This window comes from Xiphophorus maculatus, chromosome 22, assembly GCF_002775205.1.
Source record: "Xiphophorus maculatus strain JP 163 A chromosome 22, X_maculatus-5.0-male, whole genome shotgun sequence".
NCBI classification, from domain to species: domain Eukaryota; kingdom Metazoa; phylum Chordata; class Actinopteri; order Cyprinodontiformes; family Poeciliidae; genus Xiphophorus; species Xiphophorus maculatus.
The window spans coordinates 692,192-712,946 of NC_036464.1; the positions used below are offsets into that span (position 1 = coordinate 692,192).

At 38.4% G+C, this 20,755-nt stretch overlaps 1 protein-coding gene across 1 annotated transcript in view; it reads left to right on the top strand.

Moving 5' to 3' along the window:
- fam204a (family with sequence similarity 204 member A) overlaps positions 1-19,030 on the top strand; it is a 41,528-nt gene extending 22,498 nt beyond the window's left edge. Inside the window, exons 6-7 of the mRNA XM_023327624.1 lie at positions 16,512-16,585; positions 17,769-19,030. Of these exons, the coding sequence (XP_023183392.1) occupies positions 16,512-16,547 (36 nt within the window). The 3' untranslated portion in view covers positions 16,548-16,585; positions 17,769-19,030. The remainder of the gene's footprint in view (positions 1-16,511; positions 16,586-17,768) is intronic.
- Positions 19,031-20,755: the final 1,725 nt, after the last annotated feature.

A 20,755-nucleotide genomic window follows, 5' to 3' on the forward strand; every position in this document is an offset into this window, starting at 1 on the left:
AATCCTAGCTTCTTCTCTTATTGTCTCGTTTTGTTAAGTGAACCGACTTTCATCGGCGTCTCTGAGAGCAACGTTGGGTTCGTCTGAGCGGCGGCGAGTGTGAGGCGTTTCTCTGGGCGCTATCAGCAGCATCGGCGCTAATCCACTGCTGGACGGCGATGGCAGCGAGCGATAGGCCGGATGTCTCCTTACCGCCAACATGTGTTCCCCTTTCAGCTTCCACAACCACCTAATGGGATTGTTACTGTTGTTTTTTATAAACCTCCCCAAACACAACAAACACTTTTGCTAGAAGTGGTTCGACTTGTGCCCAAGGAATTTGTCGCAGGATTTCACAACAAATCGTCTGGGGTCAAAGGTTAAGACTGGCCTCCAGGAACGGACTGCAGAAAAGTGGATTTTCCAGCTTGAAAGCAGAATCATCTCTGCCCCCGGCCTTACGCTGCGTTCAAAGAGATTAATAACAAGATGCTATTGATACGCAGCTGAAGGCTTTAAACTCACTAATAAAAGCTTCAGTACATTAAAAACATGCAACTCTGGGATTTATTGGAAAAACTGCATCACATGTACATGTAATAAAATAGAGATGTTGAGGTGAGGATGTTACTGTCAATATAATAATTCTGGGTTATAGTTTAATTTTGTTTTGACCTTTTGTCTAATTTACTTATTTTTAATTAGTTTTTTACTGGGAGTTTGGTAGTTATTATTAGTTAAATATTGTTTAGTTTTAAATGGTTAAAGCAGTTTGGTTTTTAAAGATATATTTTTAAAAATATATATTTTTAAAATTGATTTATTTATTCTTGAACAACCGTCTGACTCTTCTGTTTTCTCCCAACTTTTGCCGTCGCCATTTTGCGGACTAAACGCCGCGGGGGGGTTTGTAGAGTGTCGTAACTTTCTGACAGCTGAAGTAAAATGCTTGTGTAGAAAAAAAGATAAATTTCACATCAGTTCAAAAGGCTAATAAGTAGATTCAGAAAAAACAAAAACAAAAATATCATATCTTTTATTTTAGTACGTTTTAGTTATTTTTATAAGTGCACAATATTTATTTCAGTTAATGAAAATGTTTTCTGTTTCAGTTTTCTTTATTTTGTTAGTTTTAACAAACATAGTTTTAACATAGTTAACTAACTATGATGACTTTGGTGAAAATGGCTGCAAACAGATGCGCAATTATACAACCGCACATCTTTGAAAAGCAGAAGTGGAGCCTCCTGCACAACCAACAAGAAAGCAGCAAACAGTTTCTGAATGGTAAGAAATGACAAAACACTTGTCTTTTCCAGCAGCCATTGTACAGCAGTAAAACCAGCTGACCAAACGTGCTGGATCTCTGCTGGGGTTGCTAGGTAACGGGTGGAACTCTGCTGGAGTTGCTAGGTAACGGGCGGAACTCTGCTGGGGTTGCTAGGTAACGGGTGGAACTCTTCTGGGGTTGCTAGGTAACGGGCAGTGCCTGCTGATTTGTGATTTACATGCCTGTGAACTATTATTCACAAAATACCTACAAAAATAGTAAATGAACTGAACTTGTATATCTCTTCACTCTGGAGACACTTTCACCCACAAAACGCAGATCAGTTTGCAACTTGGGGAGAGAATAAAAAATGTAATTACTGCACTGCAAAAACACAAAATTTTACCAAGTAATTTTGTTCTAGTTTCTGGAGAAAATATCTTAATACATTAGAAACAAGACAAAATAACTCTATAACAACTTTGTAGCAAGATATAGGAGGTTCATCTATCCATCGATCCATTTTCTAACACCTTTCTCCCCGGGGGGTCGGGAGGTGAGCTGGTGCCTATCTCGTCTACAGAAGAAGCGGTTTGCAGAAACGTGTCGCTATCCGTTTCGTTAAGTTTATTTGTGTTGAACATTTCAGTACTAAGGCGGTTCAAAGCACTTTAAGGCATAAAAACGTTGTTCAGGTGACAGAAGGCCGACTTTGTAATTGTCTTTATGTGACTCTAAAGGTTCCTGAAGCAGAAGTATGTGGATTTTTAAGTTTTTAACAAGAATGTAAATAGTTGTGAAGGCCACTGTAAGCTGACAACACTGTGAATATATGATTGAGGTTTTTCACCTTTTTCTAAACATCAAGACTATTGCTGGACAATTTAAACGTAGGAAAATTGCTGTGAAGAAAGAATGTTTTATGCTTTTTATTTGAAGATTATACATAAAGTGATGATTTGAAGAGGTTGAGGGGCAAAACGTACGTAGTTCAGAGGGTTTTACAGCGAGCAGATCCGTCTGTGAGGCGTTTTGTCATCAATTCTTGTCACGTCTCCAGTTGCTTTAATGTGTTTTCTTTATGTGTTCTGTTTGTCAACTCGAGGCCACTTTCTTCCCGCATATGAGACGATCTGCTGCGTATTATCGCCTCCTTGCTCTGCGAGTATCTCGCTGCGGGAGCGACAGGCAGAGTGGATGTTGACATATTCCTCGGCTGATTTAATGACCTGTTTAATTCTGGCACGTCTGCAGCCCCCTCAGATGTTTAGCAGTTTTAATTAGCCTAATCGTCGCTCTTGAAAAAGGCCACAGGGTTGTTTAATGGGTCATGTTTGTCAAGATGCACAGAATTATAACACAAAAGACATGCCATTTATTCAGCGCTACAGTCTTCCAGTCATTATGGGTGTCACAATTGATAATTAGAGGAAGAATTGATTCATCTGAAAGCTAAATTGAACCTCTGCGGTGTGAGGAAATTAGTTTGACAGTGTTTGGATGAGTGTTGTTTACGAGAGCAGAAAACCACCAGTAAACTCGTCGCTCCGTTTCGGGACGAGAGATTCGCACGAGAGGGAATTAGGTCAGTTATAAATTAATAAAAACTTTTATAACGCACTACTTAATGTAGGTTTTCAAAACTGCTTGGAAAGCATCAATGTTATCACGCAGAATAACGCGAAAGAACAAAATAATTTAAATGAACTTTCAATTAATTTTGGCTTCCTTTGCTATCAGGGAATGAAAACATTCCCACACATAAATATGCTGAGCATGCACTCATTTCATATTCATCTTCATTCTACAAAGCACACATGGCCATTTCATCCGAATGAATTATTAACAGAGTTAATGAATATTTCAGTTTTCTTTATGGAGCCGTTTAACAGTCCCGGCAGAGGTAATGGCGCTTTAAGAGAACCTGAGGAGAACGGAGAGAAACGGAAGAAAACGTCGTTTAGTTGACCAATCATCGGGTTATGCAAAGATAAAACAATGACTTCATCAAACTTCATCTCCACAAATTAGAGCAAAATCTCGCCGGCTTTTCTGTCTGAAACGACAAACAGAGAATAATCTACAGTGCAGGTGTCCAAAGTGTGGCCTGGGGGCCATTTCTGGCCCTTGGAACAATTTTCCGTGGCCCCTCAACTGCAATTCAAGATTGGTACAAATTTGACCCTCCAATGAGAATTTAAATTACAAATTTAATTTAAAAATTCATAACAGTGTTTTCTTCTGATTTTAATTGTATGCTAAGTATAAAATTAAACTGACTCAATTCTTTTATCAAACTTGGTTAATAGGTTTGTTGTTACTGGGAACAGATTAAAAAAAATTCTGAACAAATAAACTGAAATTTCTTTTCCAAAAAGTTAGAAAATTGCCATTTAATAAGACAAAAATATGGCATATAAATTTTTTTGATGAACTGCAGAAGAGGAACGGAGCCAGAGGGAAAAATATAAGAATTATGACTTTTGATCTAATTTAATTAAATTAAAGTTTGGTATTTTCCCGATCTCACCTGACTGGAAGATTGAAGCCTAACCGAAATGTTTTCCACTTGTGGACAGTTTGCTGTGCAGATTGTCTCTCATGCTGATCGCAGGCGCTGCCATGTTGGAGGTTTTATCTTTGTGAACGTTAATGTTAATGTTTGTGAACGTTAATGTTTGTGAACGTTAATGTTTGTGAACGTTAATGTTTGTGAACGTTAATGTTTGTGAACGTTAATGTTAATGTTTGTGAACGTTAATGTTTGTGAACGTTAATGTTTGTGAACGTTAATGTTTGTGAACGTTAATGTTAATGTTTGTGAACGTTAATGTTTGTGAACGTTAATGTTTGTGAACGTTAATGTTTGTGAACGTTAACGCTGCCATGTTGGAGGTTTTGTGAACGTTAATGTTTGTGAACGTTAATGTTTGTGAACGTTAACGTTGCCATGTTGGAGGTTTTGTGAACGTTAATGTTTGTGAACGTTAACGTTGCCATGTTGGAGGTTTTGTGAACGTTAATGCTTGTGAACGTTAATGTTTGTGAACGTTAACGCTGCCATGTTGGAGGTTTTGTGAACGTTAATGTTTGTGAACGTTAACGCTGCCATGTTGGAGGTTTTGTGAACGTTAATGCTTGTGAACGTTAATGTTTGTGAACGTTAACGTTGCCATGTTGGAGGTTTTGTGAACGTTAATGTTTGTGAACGTTAACGTTGCCATGTTGGAGGTTTTGTGAACGTTAATGCTTGTGAACGTTAACGCTGCCATGTTGGAGGTTTTGTGAACGTTAATGTTTGTGAACGTTAATGTTTGTGAACGTTAATGTTTGTGAACGTTAACGCTGCCATGTTGGAGGTTTTGTGAACGTTAATGTTTGTGAACGTTAATGTTTGTGAACGTTAATGTTTGTGAACGTTAACGTTGCCATGTTGGAGGTTTTGTGAACGTTAATGCTTGTGAACGTTAACGCTGCCATGTTGGAGGTTTTGTGAACGTTAATGTTTGTGAACGTTAATGTTTGTGAACGTTAACGTTGCCATGTTGGAGGTTTTGTGAACGTTAATGTTTGTGAACGTTGACGTTGCCATGTTGGAGGTTTTGTCTGAAAGTTCAGGCAGGCCTGATGAGCAGGGAGCCAATTTGTGTCCAAACCCCAAGGAACTCCGAACTCTCCCAGCTAATTCCCACCATTTCGGCTCCTCCAGACCTCAGCTCCACACAAACAATAGTGACACTTTGTTAAAAAAAAATAGAAAGACTTTAACATCTCTGCCAAGCATAATTCATTCATTTAGCATTTGAATGACAATAGACCACTTAGCGGAGCTTAAATTATTTCCGTGCTCTATCTGCTACTTGACTGCCTTTGTGTTGTAACTGCGGACGATCATTAACGCCATGAGGTGATGTGGAGCGGCCTTATCTCCGGCTCGGCCCTCAGAGTTAACTTTAGCCACGAACTGCACGGCCGCGGCGGAAACTTCTTTTCTCCTCCTGTTCTCGGATAAATCTGAGTCGTGTCTTGTAAGATTTAGGTGCAGCACAAAGGAAATTAAAGTTAAAGCCTACAGACGTGTTCCATGTGATTGTTTATATCTGGAAATGTCACGCATGCGCACAAACCTGGAGCGGAAAAAAGCAGCGCTTTTTGTTGCAGCAGCGCTACAACAATCCAGTTAACTAAGGAAAAACTTGGAGATGAAGCCATTACTGATTTAGTGCAGTGAGCTGCAGCAAAGGGAAAAATAACGCAGAAAACAACTCAAAACCAATCGTATTCTTCTTTTTTCCCCCAAACACGTTGCCATAGCAACTGACAACAACGCCACTTTATGTTTCAGGGTTCAACACCGAAAGACATGGAAACATTTCCCACACAATGAACAGAACATTCAGTCATTTACAGTTTTATGTTTTCAGGCTTGATGTTTATTTTGTGGTTATTATTATGTGATCGCTGTAGTAAATTAGCTAACGTTGCTATTAGCTAAGCTAGCATAGCAGTGGCTGATTTGCTAATTTAAACACCTGCTCTGTCGATGAGTTGCTATGAGTTAGGTCGCCTTTTCTTATTTTTGAACTGAACTGAAATACACCAAATTTGATGCAGCATCTACATGTTAAGGTTGTCAAACTCAAGCTAGCATAGCTAAACTACTCCTATTTTTTTCTTAATTAAACTTTTTCCTTTCCTTTTTATCTAGTTGTAGTAGTGTTGACAATTAGTAGTGAATCACTGCGTAACTTTTTGTTTTATATATCAGACGTACATTGTAAGATTTAGTGCTTTATGTTGACAATAGCTAAAAGTTTGCAGCTTTTTCCCTCCAGCAGCAAGACCTTGCTAGCCTAAAGATTAGGATTAGCTAGGCTAGCTTGCTAAGTAAATATTTAAATACCAAGCTAAATATTAAGATCTGAGCTAAATATTTAGTTTGTAAAATACATGTTTAATTTTGAAATGAATATTTACTTTGGAACTAAGTATTTAGATTACAAACTAAATTTAATTTGGAACTAAATACTTCATTTTTAAGCTAAATATTTAGTTTGTGAATTAAATTATATTTATTTTTGAACCTATATTTATAAATGTATGGATAACATGAAGAAAATATGATGATGAAAACTTGTTTACTAATTGTTTACTGTGTAACTTTACAAACAGAACCCCATACCAGTGAAATCTGCATGTTCAATAAGTCCAGTTTAAAACCATTTACACTTTGGAATGCAATCATTCCAAAGTGTAAAGAAACTAAAGAATAACGAAACTGAAGAATAAAAATATGTTTCCATTGAGGAATAAAATGTTTTCAGGTGAGTAATAAAAGACCTACGCAGACGTTCCCACCATTACCTGAACCCACAGTAAGCGTCCTGCTCCAGACCCGGCGCTGAGCGGCCTGTCGCTCCGGCGTTGCTCTCTGTTCACTGATAACCACCATAATGAGATTTAGCCATTAAGGAAGAAAAGAATGAAAAAGAGCCCAGCCATCTGTACGGCTCACCATGGCAAAGGGCTGAATGCTATCAAGGCAGAATTAAATCTTTGAATTAGACCCTCTTTGTGCCAGTGAATACCTCACGACATATTAATTTAAAATACCCTCAATTTAATCATACATTTTTCTCTAAAGTCCGCCGCGTCTGTTGGGCGAAATAAAAAAAAAAAAGAAACAACTGTTTATGTAAATAAGAGCGTGCATGTTTACTTGATGGGAGAAAGCAAAGGCCCTGAGCAGAGCGGAGCTTAGCGCGGCCCTGCCAAAGGGACCGCTCACCATCAACTTCAGTCTTATTAAACTGATTACCAACTCCAGCTAATTAATCAGAGACAGCGCCCTTTCTTGTTATGTGGGGAGGGAGCGCTGCGCTCCCATCTGCTCCCCCCTCTTCCTCCCTTTTGCTTTTTCCCGCTTTGATTGAAGTAAGGGAATTGGTAATTTTCATGCATCATCTGGGCCGGCAGGATGGGAGGACAAGTAGTAATTACGTTAAACAAACAAAACCAAGATTGCTTGAGAAGCTACCTCTTTATTTAAGCTGCAGGAATCAGAAAGCAGGTTGAGAGCAAAACGGTTTCAAAACTGCCTGTTTGGTTCGCAAACGTCACGAAGTTCAACATGGATGAGGGAAGCCAGAGAAAGACTAAATATCCAGGATAATGATTCAGAAAATAATCGATTATAGACAGAATCAAATTTCCCAGTCCTGGGAATCAGTTCAAAATGCTCAAAAATCTCTATAAAAATAGTTTAAGTTGTAAGTCTATTTAAGAAAAAGCTAAGCTAACCTAATACTGGTCATTGAAATTACAAAATTTGATTTATGAACCTGTTTTTGTTTAATATAAACTGATGCAGTATCGAACCTCTACAGAGATGTTATGTGTTATTGCTTATGTTTGGAAATTTTGAGCATGTGCAAAACACTGGATGGCAAAAATCCGATTCTTGTTGACGTGGTAGAACAACTACGTTAGCAAACCTGGAGATGAAGGTATTATCAATTTAGTGCAGTGCGCCACAGCAAAGGGAAAAACAACGCAGGAAAACTCAACTGCCTTTTTTGCATTTTTTAACCAAATCAACAAATTCTGCAGCTCATCTGCATGTTAAGATTGTCAAAGTCAAGCTAGCATAGCTGACCTATCTCCCTCTCTTTATTTTCTAATTAAAACATTTTCCGGACCTTGTTATCCAGTTGTAGTGTTAACAATTAGTAGCAAAGCCCTGCATCCCCTTTTCTTTAAAATCAGGCTTACAGTTAAAACGTTATGTTGACAACTTGACAGCTAAAACCAATGCTAGTCATCGTCAGCGAGCAGCAGGGAGGTGGGGAATCTAACGTGTGTCACGTCACGTTGCAACAACTAAGGACAACCAAAAATATTTTGAATTGCCGCAAGTCTATAAATACAGTCAATGATGTATGAGGTTGAGATTTGGACTGGAGGTTTTTTTTGGAGTTGTTCGTTTTTTATGTTGTTTTTTTGCCTTAAAACTGTCAGTCAGATCTGGCAACCCTGACCCAAACCCTCCCATTTCTATCTGTTACACCAAAATACGAAGGAGCCGCATCATGTTGTCGTCAGGAGAGGCTCGATCAGAGAAGACCTTTGTCCTGTTTGAGGACCGTCACTGGTAAAACGGGGACATACTGGCTTTGTTTTGTTAGCTGGTAGTAACACAGAGCCTCAAACAGACCTTAATTAGACGTTCATTAAGTCAGTCCATGCATGTAGAGAGCCAAGGTGTTTAGTTCCTGCTCCGCACTAAGCCTTTCTCCCTGAGTGCTAAACCGCGCCTCCAGTTAGCTTCTTCCTCAGTCTTTGCTGCTCAACACATTTTACAGGATTGTTTGTTAGTTTTTTCCACTGCTGCTTATCTTATTACATTTACAAACTGAGTAGAGCTGCATGAAGCTTGTAACTGTTCTGATCTTTGCTTCTGTCCACTAGTTTTGAGATACTATATAAAACATCAGATATGTTGCGTTTCTATTGACTATATAATTTTACAATTTACCATTTTGACAGTAAATTTGCTCAGTGACAACACGCCCATTTAGAAGAAACTTGTTTTTGTTAAAAAGTTTTAGATGAGGTTGTTTTTTAGCCATATTGAAATTGGTTTGCCCGACAAAACTGCAATGGAAACACTTTTTTTCCCTCACCACACGAGTCAACAACCGAATGTTACTACAGGCAAAAATGACGAAGAAGACAACAGGAAGTAGTTGGAGGATGGTGATTTTTTTTACTTATCATGTGTACAAACCTATTTATGTGTGATTTTAATTGCTCGTCTTATTTAATAGAAACACTGCGATTGTAAGTTAAGTTTTTTTGTTTTTTGTTACAGAATTTGAATCAGGTGACACTAAAATTGTGTCACTTGAAGAGTTCAGTTTTTTTATCTTAAATTCAAAATGTATTATGTTTTTGTACAACTTTGGGTTAATTACAGCTGGAGTGTGTTTTTCTTTCAGAAAATCACCTGTTTTAGGTCTTTAGTTAATCAATTACTGAATTAGTTGGCAATTATTTCAGTAATCGATTTATCATGATTAATCGATTCAGCCATATTTGGACGTTTCTGGTGGAAAAAGTGAAATATTTAATCCAGATTGGTGGATTTGGAGTTGTAGCTCAGCTTCCTGCTGTTCAGTCTGACTGTTGCGTCTTTTGTTTTAGCCTCTCTAATACAGACGTCTTTTTTTCCTCCCTCTCCAATCTCACCAGATGCCAAATGTAACTGCTGCCCTATTGCTCCTAATTACTGCGTGATTAAAGAGTGAAATATGGGATTCTACCAGCGATTTGTTTTTTTCTTTCTTTCTTTCCAAGGAGTCAGAAATTAATCCCCTTTGGATCTCACAGAATCATTTAAGGATTCTCCTTGTTCTGTTTATCAAATAAACCAAGTAATTAGAGACTTTAGATAAGTCGGCTGAATTGATGCCCGCCCAGTGTCTTCCCCAGCTAGTGTTGCTCTGCTAATGTGCCGCATTATACTTGTCCAATAACAATGCCCTTTGTGTTTGCGAGGCGGGTAATTACGCCGGGGAGCCTCCTTGACCTTGGTAAGCGCATCTATCTCACTGCTGGATCAGCGAACGCCGTTTCTTAACCTACAGAGATCCATCACAGGGGGTTTACCCGCCTTCCCTTTCAGTAACTCACTGCTTTACTGGGAATGCATGACTGTGCAGCATTCAACAGTGCAGCTATGAAACGGCGTAATCCTCCGCTCACTTATTGTAGTTCCACTGCATTTTTATATTTTATGACTTTGTATGGAGACTCAAAGGGGGAATCTTATCTCACTGCTTTATTTTTTATACCAGTTTCTTTTTTTCAAAAGAAATTCAAATTTAACCAAAACAAATTCTGCAGGTCAATAAATCATCCCAGAAGTTATAACAATGAATGATAATATTGTTGTTTTGAGACCATTTTTGAGCAATATAATGGTAATGCATTCTCAAAAATCAATACATTTTACGTTCTAATGAACATTTAACACATTAAATACACAAAATAAGTCTCATTTAAACAAAACAACAGAAGCAACACATAAAAAAGAGACCAAAACACCAGAATGAACTTTTATCATCCAGTTATGAGTAGAAAGAGAGAAACGATAAATTATGCAAACAGAAATTATTGATGTCTTTTTAATTTATCATGCAATTATTATTATTATTTGGTATTATCGTTGTTTATTTTTTATTTTTTTAATTCTCAATTTAATGCATATAAAACAAACATTACAGACTAACAAAAAGAGATCTTGATCTATAAAATAAATAACATGATAAAGAACAAATAACAGCAACAAAAATTTAATAAACAACCAAAAAAAAGACCAAACAAGGAGGCATTAAAATAAACACATTCAGGACAAAACACATAACCAAACAGCGTCAAAACAAAAATAATGAAATTGTTTAACATATGTGGGTGAAGATATTCAGTTTTTCTTTTAATCTTGGCAGTTATTTTCTGATTTGCTTTATTATTTTTGCTAATATTGTTTGGCTAACTAACCTATAGAGTCACAGATATTTTGGGTAGAAGTGGCAAAGAGAGGGAGACAACAAAAATAAAAAATGTATATGCCAGAATGAAGAATAACTAACTAACTAAATAAAGGATAACTACAGAACAGCTTCTGAGATCTTACTGTTTGTTTCTAAACATGATATCATTTGATTAATAGATTTATTGGGACGTTGAAACACGAAGCGGCTTCGCTCTGCCCCCGCCGCCCTCTGCAGCTGAACATTTCTGCTGTTGCATCAGAGTTTCCCACACTGCACCTGCAGCAAGCGTCCGGTCCGAGACCTTAAACGGGCGCTTTGAAGCCGAGCGGGATCCGGCGGTTTAACTGACTCCATCTTGTCCAGATGAAAGCGGGGAGAGCGTCAGGTTTTCACAAACACAGATCAGGCACGTGCGTGACGTCTTCGGGGCTCTTCGCAACACTTTGGGTTTTATTCTCAGTTCTTGCTGTGTGAGTAATGGGGCCCGGAACCTGAAGGGGTCCCAAATCCAGCAACACAAATTAGAAGATCTTTAATGTTTTTCACAAATGTTCCTGAGACATTATTGGCAAAAACGTAAACAAAAGGAACCAGTGGTAACTTCTTCATGTTTTAAAAGGCAATAATCTCATTTATTTTCTCTATTTGTCATTAAAGCTGCAGTATGTAACTTTTATTAAAAATATATATTTGTTTTACGTAATTGTTCAAATTATTTTCATGTCATGGCAGCATAACATAACACGGATAAAATGTGAAAAAAATTAACTACAAAGTGCAGAAAAACAACACTCAGTCAGAAACAGCCAATCAGAGACAGGAGGGGGTTCTTAGCGCTGTCAATCACTCTCATTCTCACCACTTCCCACTTCACTCTGCTACGCTACAGCTAGTTCACCACTACATAGTCTGTAAGGCTAAGGCTAGTTAGCTTTGGCATTTGTGTCAGTGGATGAACGGCAGATAAACAGTTTTCCCATAACGGTAAGTTGTTGCTCCGCCATTAGCACATTTAGCAGTGCATTCACGAGATTGATTGACATTGCTAAGACACTCCTCTTACCTCTGATTGACTCATTTAAATTAATAATATCTACATCTCCAGGTTTCATTTAGGTAACAGGATTGTTGTGCACAGCACGTAACAGACCAGCGTTGTGCGCAACATTTCTGTGCGCAACATTTCTGTGCGTAAACAGTAGCGTGCCAGAGGTTGACTAAACGTTACAACACCTTAAAGGAAGAATAATAGGAAGGTCACCTTTAAGGTGGTGAAGTAATCTGCGACAGCTGTGAAAAATTCAAACAAATTTGCCAAAGTTGTAAACATTTTCACTCTTGCACATGTTTGTTTATCATCAGTATTTGCTTTTTCTGCTGCTCTTTTCCGCGTTCCTCCTTCCCGTTTTCTCTAATCAGATCAGGAGTTCTGGTATGGATTATGTGATGAAGGACCTTTGCAGTCCTGACCGCCACTGTTTCTCCTCATCATTTTCAAAGTTTTGCGTTTCATACCTCGCTGCCCGTCTCTCCGCCTTGCTTTACCTTACACCGCAGCAGGAAGAGAGGGAGACAAACAGTGTTAATCTCTTGTTTGTTGGCAGTCCATTACAAAGGAGTAAAGCAGTTTTTTTCTTCTGCAGCACTGCAAACACTCAAAATTCAGCATTGTCCATTACCTCTTAAACACAGCTGATAACAGGCATCATTAATTAAACCGTGGGAGTAAGTGGGGTTACATAAATTGAAATTAATAATCGGACCTAAACAGAAATAGAATGAGCGTTTCCCAATTGTTTCCTCACAAACTCCCAAAACGTAGATTAGAAGAGGTTTGGCTCCTTGCTTCCCTTGTGAGGTTTCCACCAATCCAAGGGAAAGGTTTAGTCATGGAGCGCTCCTTTAATTTGTTTGCCACATTTTGTACGTGTTCTCAGAAAAAAAAAAAGATCAAGTAGGCATTTAATTACTTTAAGAAAATGAATCACTTCCCTTTGCTGCTGCCACGTTTGCTGCACATAAGCTGTAAGAGAAAACGGAAAAACTCACCCAATGTCTTGGGACTTCAGGTTGAAGTTTATGTAGCAAAAAATAAATAAACAGAGACGTATTTCTGACTGAAACTTTATAAGAAAATCCAACAGATATGCAGAATATACAGATTATCCCAGTAAATCAGAATATCATTAACAGTTTATTTTAATAATTCATATTAGGAAGAAAACATTTGTTTGTTGTAACACCAATAAAAGCTATATTTTTAATACATGAATTTAATATTCTGATCTAAAAAATCATGGGAAAGACTTTTTGTCGCTGGCTGCGTTTCCGTTGACCATGTAAGTCCAAAATTTCAATTCAAATTCAACTCAGAAATACTTTCTTGATCCCAAAGGGAAATTAAATAAAATGTAATTCACCTTGTTGCTATGGTTACGCATCATAGCAAAATAGCAAAATATGAAAAGTATTTTTAAAAATCTGTCCAACTACTGAGCATCCAAGACAACAAGAAACTGTTATCCAAGAAAAGCGATTTTAGAAAAAAACTCCGTAAAGCAAATCAAAAACTCTAAATTAGCAAAAGCATCTCACTGGCTGTGTTTTCATTACCCATGAAAAATACGAAATTTGAAATTATAAAAATAAATTTGCTTAATGGAAACACCCAATTTCGAAAAATCACTTCTTTTTTCAGTGAAAGGTTTTGGCACTGCATGAGGTGTTTTTGTTGTGTGTGTGTGTGTGTGTGTGTGTGTGTGTGTGTGTGTGTGTGTGTGTGTGTGTGTGTGTGTGTGTGTGTGTGTGTGTGTGTGTGTGTGTGTGTGTGTGTGTGTGTGTGTGTGTGTGTGTGTGTGTGTGTGTGTGTGTGTGTGTGTTTTTTAAAGTGCGTTTGAAAGAGGTGCAGAGAAGCAAAGGGAAGCAAGACCTGGAGGTTCATGCAGAAGGAGTGAGAGCATAAACTGAAATGAAGTGAAAAACTTATTTATTTTGAGGAAGTAAGTGTCAGAGAAAAAATAAAGAACAAAAAACTCATATCAAAAATTAAAAAAAAACTCTACAGTGGATATTAATGTATAAAAATACCATAATCATTAAAACTATCAGAAAAAATAAATCACTTTGCGTAATTCATATTGATTTTTGCTTTGATTTGAATTAAAATGATTAAACTTCACTAACGTCATGTCTAATTACAGCAGGTAGAAATCAGAGCTAGCATGTTGTGTTTTGTGCTGACATTGTGTGTCGCTCTCAGTGGATTTCCGTTCGCCTGAGTGGAGATGCCGCCGCCGCCGCCTGTAGCTCGGTTGTCAGGGAGAATCAAGTTCTGACATGCCCGTCGACATCTGACAGCTAAAAGGTTTCAGCATTTCCATTTCACAAACAACAAGATCATTTAATCACATTTAAAGCTTGCGTTTTATTGGTAAAGGAAAAATGTCAAATCAGCGAGCTTTGGGGGGGAAATTCACTGATTAGGCCTGATAATCAAAATCTGACGGGAATCCTCGAAAGGCCCAGAAGGCGACATCGAGTCCCTAATGTGCCGATAATTGAGCATTGGGTTGGACAAACATCTGCCAGAAGTCACAGTTGAAATCCATATGGCTGGGAGATAATTGGCGTGCGCAGGCCCGGGCTTGACGTGAGCAGATCCATAACAGCCTGTGGGTGGCGGCCATGATGGAGGGTTGGGGTCGCGCGCCGGTCATCGCCTCACTCCGCTGTTCAGGAGTTCATTGGGAGGATTTTATTATTCTGCTGCACTTCCTGTGTGTAGCTAGATAAACTTCTCATTGAAGCCGGTGACCTCTGCCTAATCCAGGGCTGTCCAAACCTTTTGGGCCAAAATCATTGAGTCAAAAGTATTCACAGGTCAAGAAAATAGAAAAAATTAAAATTTTTGTTTTTGCTTATCTCTTGTAGGAAAATGATGTTATTCATCATACATCCAAAACTTAAAAAAATATTTTTTTTGTATTAAAAGAAAGACTTTTAGTTTTCTAATTATTTTGAGCTCAATTGAACAAATTTATTCTCAAAATTTCTTTCAAAATGTTTTTTATATTTAGCCAAGTTTATAAATAAAATAGAAGCTGTTTTGTGCAGCAAATTCAGCTTTTCACTAAAAGTCTCTGGATATTAAAGTTTTATTATAAACATACTAGTAGTTTCTGTTTTACTTAACATTTTCCATTGAAAGAAAATTATGTCAGTAATCGTTTTTACCCAAATTACAGATAAAAAGTCTCAGTTTGCATTATCCACCTGTGCTGGATACGCCAAATTTGTATCATTCTCAAACTGTAGTTGGGGGCCGACCAATTGCAATCCCAAGGCCACAAATGACAAATGGCCCCGGGCCACACGTTGGATACCCATGGCCTAATCTGTCATCCAAGCATTAGGTTCAGGAGAATTCATGATGGTGTTTTCATAAGCCGAAGAGAAAGGTTTTAGGGAAAAGTATGAAATGTTTGCAAAAACTAAAGAATGAAGCTAACTGCTACACAACAGAAGAAATAGTTAAAGGTGATCTATTAACAGATTAGGATATGTCTGCGCTATCAATGTTATTGTTTAAATCCGGACATTTTTGCGCATGCGCACAACACTGGAGGGCAACAATACGATTCTGTTACTTGCCATCCATAACCACACAGCTGCAGTAGAACAATCCTGTTAACTAAATAACACCTGGAGATGGAGGTATTATTCATCTAGTGCAGTGTGTCACAGCAAAGGGAAAAAATAACGCAGAAAATTGTTAAAGAGCTCAAAACCATTCATATGCTACGCTACACACCCCCCCATCGCCATAGCAACTGACTGACTACTGCTCCACTAGTATATCAGGATTTAACACCAAAAAACACCCAAAAATTTCCCACACAACAAACAGAACATTCAGTCCATTACAGTTTTATGTTTTTAGGATTGATGTTTATTTTGTGATTATTGATAAGTGATCGTTTGAACTCAGCTCTGATCTGTCAGAGAGTTGGTGTGATGGTCGCCTTTGTTTTTGTTTTTTACTGAACCGAAAGACCCAAAATTCTGCAAAGTCAAGCTAGCATAACTGACCTACTTCCTCCTCACTCGTTAATTTTACTTTTATGAAGTTCCTGACTTTATTTAGTTGTCATAGTGTTGACGATTAGTACCAAAGCACTCCGTCCCTTTTCCTTTTATATATCACTCATACATTTAAGATTTTGATGGCTGCCACTGGACTCCTGAAGAGACAATATGTTGCAAACCCTCAACTGACCACAATTAAACACCTGCAGTAGGACTTTCAGTTTCCACAGTAAGAAAGTAAGATGTCTGAAGTCCAAGATGTTTACTATGATCAACCCAAGGAAAGTCGACTTCAATTTGTTCAAAAGTGAGATAAGATTCCTGCCAGAAGCCGTTGAGTGACATTTAAAAGTAATATAGATGCCTGTTTTGAAGGGGTTGAATCACTTTGGTACAGCAGTAGTCATTGAAGGTTGAGGTTTATGTTTAATTTGAATTGTAATGTAAAATGCTTCCGGTTGACTTGTTCATCCTAAAGCTGGTTGTATATTTGGGCAATGATATTGAATATTTTAAGGTTCTAACGTAATTGGATGTAGCTGAAGTAAATGTTGATGTTTGGTGAGTTTGGCAGGTTTGTTGGAGTCTCTTGAATAAATAATCACAGTTTTTTTCCCCCTCAGGTCTTTCCCACATCGGAGAGGCTTGATTCATTATGACGGTGCGTCTCTGGAGGGAAATCTCAAAGGGTCTGACGGTGAGAGTAACTGGGACGACACAGAAAAACACTTTGGCTTTACTCACTAAACAGATTGTATATAAAAGGAAAGTTGAGTGGAAGGACAAGCTATAATAGAACCTTGCACAATCAAAAAGAATAGTGACAGATGTGAAAAGATTGTGAATTCATAGGGCGTAGACTGTGGCACTTGTATTAAGCAATTCCTGAACCAGAGACCAGTTCCCAAGGTTTCATTAAATTCTGATGTGAAGGTTAGTGAACTTTTAAAATATTAGAAAAAAGAAGAAGAAATGGCATATTTCCATTTGGAGGGTGAAAACTAGCATGAATCAAGCTAGCATCTCAGGAAAATGGAGAGATGTTTTCAGGAATGTGTTGCCATTGGGCAAGTTGTAATTGTTCTGCCAAGTCAATGCGGCTTTTTTAATCTGCTTTAATCAAACTACAGTCCACTTGTATAGGAACTCTGGTTCGCTTGGAGAGGTGTGAATGTGTAATGGACCAAAAGAGTGAACTCTGGTCCGCCTACAAACCTCGATCTCTGTTTGGTTAACGTGAACTCTGGTACCATTTGAATGCATATGTGAACACCCTATGGACCAGAGACCGCTCCAAAAGCAGGAAGTGGACTAGAGTGCAGAGCATTCTGGGTAATTACAACCAAAACAAGCATGTTAGTTTAGCGCTACCAGAAGAAATGGCTCATTTTCTTTTGATAAAGACAAAAGAGAAATCCTATTACCCATAATAACTGACGCCATTCCATTTTAGTTCACATTTTGTGCAACAGGAAGTGGTGCTAAGTGTCTTCTTCAGAGGTTTTTGTTGTTTCCTTCAGTGGACAACACCTCCTTTGCCCCACAGGCAAGGAGGGGAACAGGTTGCTCAAAGGGTTTGGTTGGTTTGACTCAGTTCAGTGTGAAAACGAACCACAGCAGCTGAAAATGAAACAAACGTGGTAATTTTGGTCCCTAATCAAACGGACTATCAAGTGTGAAAACAAACGAACTGGACTTTCTTGGAAGTTGGACTGGAGTTCGATTAAAGCGGACTAAACGGGGCTGGTGTGAATGATTCGTTGTAGGTATCAGCGTCTGCTGATGTTCATGGTGATTTTTGGAAGAAAGGTTGATGTTTGGTGATTTTGGCAGGTTTATTGGAGTCTCTGTAATAAATAATCACAGTTCCCCCCCCCCAGGTCTTTCCCACATCGGAGAGGCTTGATTCATTAGGACAGCGGGTCTCTGGAGGGAAATCTCAAGGGGTCTTCTAATGGTGCGAGTGACTGAAAAACACTCGGCAAGGAAAAACCTGAAGAAAGACAACACTTCCTTTTTTTCCTCCCTCTTTCATTAAAAACAAATGAGCTCTCCCTGTCAACAAAGTACCATAAGCGCTCCACCAGCGCCACCAGCAGCATCAGCAGCAGCCTGGGGAATTCCCATTAAAGGCGTTTGAGGCCGAATCGGCGTACAAATAGATGCCGTGCTCCTGGGAAATCACGGCAACAAGCAGATACATGTTAAAACTCGGGAGAGGCTTCCCCAAAATCCAGATGTGACTGTGGTTCGCCGGCCGCCCCGGCCAGTAATGAACCAATTAGACAGACAATTATGAACACCTGTGATGCTGATTGGCACGGCGCGGCCGCGTCTCCTTCCGCAGCGCTAAAGACGCACCGAATGTTGCTAAAGTTAACCTTTAACAAGGCCTGTAATGATGACGAGGGGCCAAACACACACACACACACACACACACACACACACACACACAGGAGGTTCGCATTAGGAAGAGCAGCTCATCCCACTCAGCTGCTTATTGCGTCATGTATTATTGAAGGCAGCTCTTGTATAAACACAACTCCAATAAATTGGGGTCTCAGTTTTTTGGATTCATTAAGGTTAATGCAGTTTTAATTAGTGCTTGATTTGAAGCCTATTAGAGGCAATTTATAAGTCCTTCTTGTGGACCTGAGAAATGACGTTGCGTGGGATTAATATGATAAAAGGCACAAGTTGGAGCTGCGGTCCCTGCTGGGTTGAAGGGATTCCTCTCGTTTCGCTGTAACGGCTTGTTTATTTGCACAACTGCTTTCAGGCACATTAAAACAATCTAATGAATGAGCAGCTTTGGCTTCAGGGATTGCTTCATCCACTGCTTGGACAAATGAAACTGAAGTGATTAGTGCTGATTAGAAGAATGCAGAAGAAATGGATTGAAACAGACAACGAGATGTCCTTTAACCTTTCAGAGCAACTTTACTCTCCAGGCGCTCAGGTCAGTTTTTCTTACATTTAAATCTGAGGTGTTTAACTTCTATTAAAAAAAAATGTTCTTTACATATTTGTTAAAAGTGTTATTATGTTGTGACAGCAAAATATGAGACAAATTATCAGTGAAAAGATTGATTTCCTCCACCTTCTCCCCACAAAAACAAACAATCAGAGCCAGTAGGACGGTCTTAGTGCTGTCAATCAACCTGTGAACATGTTGCTAAATGTCCTAATGGTGGAGAAACAACTTATTACAGGAAAATTGTTTATTTACCATCATCGGTGGCTATGCAATGAGCTTGAACATTGACAGTAGGGTACATTAGCTGCAGCATAGCAGGTAGCTACAGGCAGGGTGATTGATAGCGCTAAGACCCGCCTCCTGGCTCTGATTGGTTGTTTCTAGTTAGCATTGGGAGAAGGCAGAGGAGCTAAAACATTTTCATGGATTATCTGGGGATAGTTTCAACAAATATATAAAAATTACATCGTTTTATAAAAATGACTGCAGTTTTAAGGCAGGAGTGTCCAAACATTTCACCCAGAGGACCAAAACTGACAACCTTGAACTTGTTGTGGGCCACAAAATTAAGTTAATTAAAAATGAAAAATATTGTTCATTGTGATCAGTTGTTTGAACAAAATTTTTTATAAAATCTGTAAATCCATTAAATATCCAAAACATAAGTGGGTCTGGACTGTTTCCTTATTAAATGAAAAACATTATTATTTTTTTTAATTTTTGGGTCATCAATTGTTTTTACCAGGCTTGATATAACTTCAACTGTACAAAAACACACAGCAGATTCTGAAGAAATATAAAAAGGTGTGTATGAAAAACTAAGTACACCCCATAATTCAAGAACCACTTTTACTGGCAATAACTTGAAGTTATATGATTCAAAATACAGCTTCAATAAAATAAATATTATTTATCCCAAAGGGAGCTTGAATGTAGTAACTCATATCTGTATCTTCATAGAGTTGTGATGCTGTGGGCAGGAAGGATCTCTGGTAGCAGTCAGTCTTACAACAGATCTGAAGAGGTCTCTGACTGAAGATGGTCTGATCACAGCCCCAACATGCTAACAGCTCAATATGCAGGTAGGAGAGACACCAAGCTCTGCTAATCCACTTCATTTGCTTGTGCTACCTTCTTTAAAGTCAGAATTTTGAAATTAAAGTCAAATTCTGAAAAGGTAGAATTATTTTTTTTCCATAGTAAAGATTGTCATTACTGCTCCACATATTTTAAAAAGTGAAGTTAAACTAAATTTTGCTTGCAAATAGACATTATATATATATATTTTTTTTTGATAGAAACGTAATAATTTTGGTTTTCATATTGTAACTGTACTCCACATCAAGCAGCTCAGTGCTGTTGCCGTTGATGTAAAATAAACCAAATATTCTCTTGAGGTTTATTGAGTAAAAAGGTCCACTGCTATTCAGAGTCTGGAAGCCGTAAAGTACAAGCAGAAAAACAAATGCCCCACAAAACAGTTTGATTGTCCTTTTCAGCAGGAGCATGTTTAGCCCAGCTGGGCCACATGGTGCTTTACTCTCTCAAAACATGGAGGTGTAGAACGAACTGTTGTGGGCCACTCTGGAGTGGAGATGGCCTGAAATTACAGCAAGACGGAGCGGAGACGAACCGCTGACAGCAGGAGTCACAATACATTAGCAGAGCCTCCAACTGGCACACACACACACACACACACACATGCACGCCGTCATGTTTTTGTATCTTGTAGGGACTTTACATTGACTTCCATTCATTTTCTAGAGGCTAACACTTACCCTAACCATCACATGATTAACCTCTAACCCTCGTCAAAACTCAATTCACACATAAATCCTAAACTTAACCCCAACCCCCAAAACAGCGAAATGTCCCCACAAGAAGCAGTGT